The sequence below is a fragment of the Diospyros lotus genome, chromosome 3, assembly GCF_014633365.1.
Source record: "Diospyros lotus cultivar Yz01 chromosome 3, ASM1463336v1, whole genome shotgun sequence".
Classification (NCBI taxonomy): domain Eukaryota; kingdom Viridiplantae; phylum Streptophyta; class Magnoliopsida; order Ericales; family Ebenaceae; genus Diospyros; species Diospyros lotus.
Genome location: NC_068340.1, coordinates 2,880,830 through 2,885,438, shown reverse-complemented (window position 1 = coordinate 2,885,438; position 4,609 = coordinate 2,880,830). Strand labels below are relative to the sequence as shown.

General features: G+C 35.8%; 1 protein-coding gene across 1 annotated transcript; it reads left to right on the top strand.

Moving 5' to 3' along the window:
* The first annotated feature begins 493 nt into the window (after positions 1 to 493).
* Positions 494 to 3,818, top strand: LOC127796335 (cyclin-dependent kinase inhibitor 5-like). Its single transcript, XM_052328420.1, has 3 exons — positions 494 to 1,134; positions 2,980 to 3,180; positions 3,339 to 3,818. Exons 1-3 carry the CDS (start codon positions 653 to 655, stop codon positions 3,406 to 3,408), a joined length of 753 nt encoding a protein of 250 aa, XP_052184380.1. The 5' UTR covers positions 494 to 652; the 3' UTR covers positions 3,409 to 3,818.
* The last annotated feature ends 791 nt before the right edge of the window (positions 3,819 to 4,609 follow it).

Here is a 4,609-nt window from a genome sequence, read left to right as displayed (position 1 = left end):
AGTCACTAATATTTCGAAACTGTTATTATTTAGTCACTGAACTTTAAAATCTTACCTACTACTCACTAATATTTCAAAACTGTTTCTCATCCGCCACTCATGAACTTAAAGTTCAGTGACTAACGAGTGATGAATGATTTTGAAATATTAATGACTAACATGTAACATTTTAAAGGTCAATAACTAAACAGTAATAATTTTGAAATATTAGTAACTAATAGGTAATATTTCAAAGTTCAGTAACCAAATAATAATAGAATACAAAGTTGAGTGATTATTGGTGTAATTAATTCTTTATTAATATTAATGTCTAGTAATTTTATAATTACAAATAAAAGAAAGTAATTTTATAATTATTTTATAAATGAAAAAGTTTTAATGACGAGATATTTAGTCACATCACGAAATATCACGCGAGGAGAAGGAGAAAATGGAAGTGAACACTGTGAGGGTGACTGCTCCTTTTTAAATACCCTAACCCTAACTTTATCGAGATGAGAAATTCCCAATTCCCAAACTCTCTCTCTCCCCCTCTGAACTAGTAGTTTCGAACTCCATAGAAAACTTGAGTTCAGTACTGTCGCAGAGTTTGAAGAAGAAGAAGAAGAAGAAGAAGAAGAAGTAGCGAGTGGAGAGAGAGAGAGAGAGAGAGATGGGGAAGTACATGAGGAAAGCTAAAGTGAGAGGAGACGTGGCGGTGACGGAAGCGGTCTCGCAGTCTCTCGGCGTTCGAACGAGGGCTAAAACCCTTGCTTTGCGGAGGCTTCAATCGGCAAGGAAAGACGATTCATCATCTTACCTTCAGCTTCGTAGTCGGAGGCTCGAGAAGCTTCCTCCGTCGCTGAACGGCCCGGAGAAGCAAAGCCAGCAGCAGGAGCGGCAACAATCGAGAATACCAGAGGTTTGCGCGGAAGACCCTAACCCTAGCTCCAGGATGAGGCCCAGGCCGATGAACTCAGGCTCTATTGGCTCCGTCTCAGTTAGCCGTTCCAAGATTGAACGAGTGCAAGGGGTTGCCGTTGAATTTTCTGGTAGGGGAAGTGACGAGGGTGGAACAGAGGGTTGCAATGATTTGGGGATGGAATTTGAGCCTTCCTTTGGAGAGAATAATCTGGAGCTTGATGCCAGAGAGAGGTACTTTCTGCTCCCCTTTTTTGTTCCTGTTTCTGAAAATTACCAAAGAAGCTGTTTGTTTCCCTTAATTTTCCTGAATCGCCTTTTGCTCGAGAAATAGGAAAAGCCTAACAAAAAGGATTGTTTTCCCTTTGCGGTGCTTTTGAGCTGCACTCGAGAGAAAAAGAAATGACTATATGACTATAATTTCTGAAGTTTCTGATTACATTTGTTCCCAAAATGAGCTAAAACGAAGTCGAAAGAATTTTGGGCTGCAGGTTCTCTAAGTTTGCTAGGTTTTAATCTGTTTTCTTTTCATTTTCTTTTTGGCTGGCGTCTAAGGAGCTGTAGTACACTGTTTGGTTATCGGGAAAGACTGACTAACAGAAAGGAATGAAGAAAAGGAGCTAGTTTTGTTGAATCCCCCCCCGCCCGTGCCTTTTTTTTTTTTTGTCCTGTTTTGTTTTTATTTTCTATATCAGTTTCTGTCCATTTATCTTTCATCTTCTTTTGGGTGCTAAAAAGCTCTGTTATAGAGCTATCATATGCACGCCATGATTTGTGATACAGATGCTTATTTGTTGCCCACTCAAGTTGGGTACTTAAGTAACATAACAAATTTGAGATTGCATTAAGCGCAACCTATTTCTTTTTATGTTCTCTTAGTTCTTAATGACATTTAACTAATTTTTGTTTTCCCATTTTCTGGGTTTAGTCTTGCAATTTGAATTGCATTAAGCAACCTATTTCTTTACCATTCCCCTCACTTTATCTTCTATTTTAAGTGGATTCTTCTTATTTTCAGGTTTATTTTCTCATCAAGGTGTGCCTTTTTGTGTTTCTTGGCCATTATGCTATTATTATAAATTCTGATGGAGATTCCTGCTTTTTTTTTTTTGAGGATCTCTGATTTTTTTAGTTTATATTTCTACTTTATTTTTCATCTTACTATTACATTTGATAAAAATTGAGGCAAGAATGTCTTATTCAAAAGGTGAATATTGTTTTTGACTGAGGAGAGGCTCTAATATTAAAACAAGCAATCTTTTTTGTTCAACCTGGTAGCCCAGAATAGCAATAATGTAAAGCTGTTTTCCTTGTTCTATATTTAGTAAGCACCTTTATTGCTATATTTCTTAAGGTTTCCAATAAATGAAATACGATTAGGCCTTGCAAAAATTAATCAGGATTTTTGTGAGTTTGCACTAAATGGAAAACATCTTAAGAAATTTTTTTCTTTTGAACTTGTTACTATAATAATTTCATCGAATCTTATGTAGCCAATGTAAAAAAAAAAAAAAGAGGAAAAAAAAAAGTTTATGTGTAGGTCTCCTTACCGTAAAGCTGGTGGTATCTGCTAAAAGCAGATCCTGGCTCTGGATAGATGCTGTACTACCTTGTAGTTAAACTGTCCTATTTAATTATAGGCACTATACAACAAAATTTTCATCGTAGCTGATAAAAATTTCATATGATGAAATAATACAAAAAATTCATCATATTAAAATTGTCTTGTTAAAATAATTTCTCTTTTCTCAGAAGATAACTTTCACCTAGTAGCTGATAAACTCGGTCTTTAATGTGAAGTTAGGGTGAATTTATTTTGGACTTACAAAGAGTTGGAAGGAAGATTGAGCTATCTTCTATATCATGTTACCTGTAAAACTTTCTGCATTGATGTTTGCTTTGTTTTTTTCGGCTAAGTGATCTTTGCCTTTCTTATCTTGTATATAGTTGTTTATCTTTTCATCTTTTCTTTGTTCATTGGGTGTGCATGAATTTCATGCGCAATTTAAACATCTATTATATTTTGAGTTTTGATCTGAAAATGGCATTGTTTTAATCAAGATTTCATTTCTATAACAGGAGCACTAGGGAAAGCACGCCTTGTAGCTTGATAAGGCAGTTGGATGCAGTGGGTACCCCTGGTTCAACAACAAAGCAGACAGCTCAAACTGCGATGAATCAAAGAATTCAAAATTCCCTGCAAAGAAACGTCCCAACTAATGAATTGGAAGATTTCTTTGCCCAAGCAGAGCGGCAGCAACAACTTCTGTTCACCGAGAAGTATATATTCTTTCTTTCTCTATTAGTCGATTGACTGTTTTCATTTAGGAACTCAATGCGTATTAAATTCAAGATATAGTATAAGTTTTGACTAGATTACGATGAATTACCACAATCCAATTGCTGATGGGTCTTCCTTTCTCACTCAACTCTTCCAGGTATAACTTCGATGTGGTGAATGATTTGCCCCTCCCGGGTCGTTACAAATGGGTGAGAGTAAGCCAGTAAGCAAGTTCATAACTTAACATCATCAATGTTTAGCAGCTGAATATCTAAGCCCGAACAGCTGCAGAGGTGTGTAGTGTAATGTAATGAATCTGTAAATTCTGTACCATACGCACAGCTAATGCTGATGAACTGCAAACTAACCAAGTGCTAGAGTGGGAAATGCAAGTCCTAATCCTCTGATGGGGGGGGGGGGGGGGGGGTGTCTCATTTGTGGGATAATATATCAATCAAATCATCAGGATTTCAATGTTTTTCATTGCCTGCAAGGTGTTTTATGTTTTTGGGGTGCCCCCATCCATCTTTGTCTATATTGATGATGGTAATTCATTCCTCTGTTTGGGCCCCTGCAATGCAGTTGCCTCCCCCTCCATCAATAATATGAATGCATATAAGCTGCACTTCTAATTAAAGTCTTGATGCTGATGTTTCTCAGCATGTAATCTACTGCAAGATTGTTTCCTGCCTTGTATTTTTGACCTTTTTCTTAGAATGCTCTGCTTTTGCTGCTCCTGTGGTGCTTGCCCACAGCCAGCCCACTTGCTCTCTCTCTCTCTCTCCAATCTTGCACATCACGTACACTCACAGACTTATTATTCCAAATATTAATTTGACTGCATAATAGCTTTAAAAATATTTTTTATTGGGTGACCCAAACAATAATAAATATATGAAGTATACTTATTGTATTTTATTATTTAAACAAATTTTATTAATAGAGTATAAATGTTTCGTATTTTGAATTAATTAATAAAATATAATAAATGTACTTGCAACAAAATGGACTTATTGCTGTTTTATATTTACATATATATATATATATTATTTATTTATAGGGGATGGGTGTCGGCTGTCGTTTCCTAAACTTGAGTTGAGGAACTCAGTGAAATGAAGCGAGCATTTATTGAATGTGGATGGCCCCTCTGAATCCATATCTGTCTGTGCTCTCCGCCTTTCCTTTTCTTTTCTTTTTTAATTTTTGTCTTTATTCGGAAAAAGGTATTATTTTTGAAGAATTTATGCACAGGTGATGTTAACGACTCCAGAACTGGTGTCATTGAACTTTTGGCTCTTTCTGGGGGTCAAAAAAGTAATTTCCATGACATTTCTATTAATTATTTTTAATTGAAAAATGATTATTTTTTATTATTTCTAAAATATCCTTTGCAATACCAACTTCCTTTCTACCGTACACATACTCTTA

Bases quoted from the DNA above. Each gene is read 5' to 3' on its own strand.
- LOC127796335 (XM_052328420.1), top strand. From the start codon at position 653: ATGGGGAAGTACATGAGGAAAGCTAAAGTGAGAGGAGACGTGGCGGTG. The intron at 1,135-2,979 runs GTACTTTCTGCT...TTTCTATAACAG, and splicing joins GAGCTTGATGCCAGAGAGAG to GAGCACTAGGGAAAGCACGC. The intron at 3,181-3,338 runs GTATATATTCTT...CAACTCTTCCAG, and splicing joins CAACTTCTGTTCACCGAGAA to GTATAACTTCGATGTGGTGA.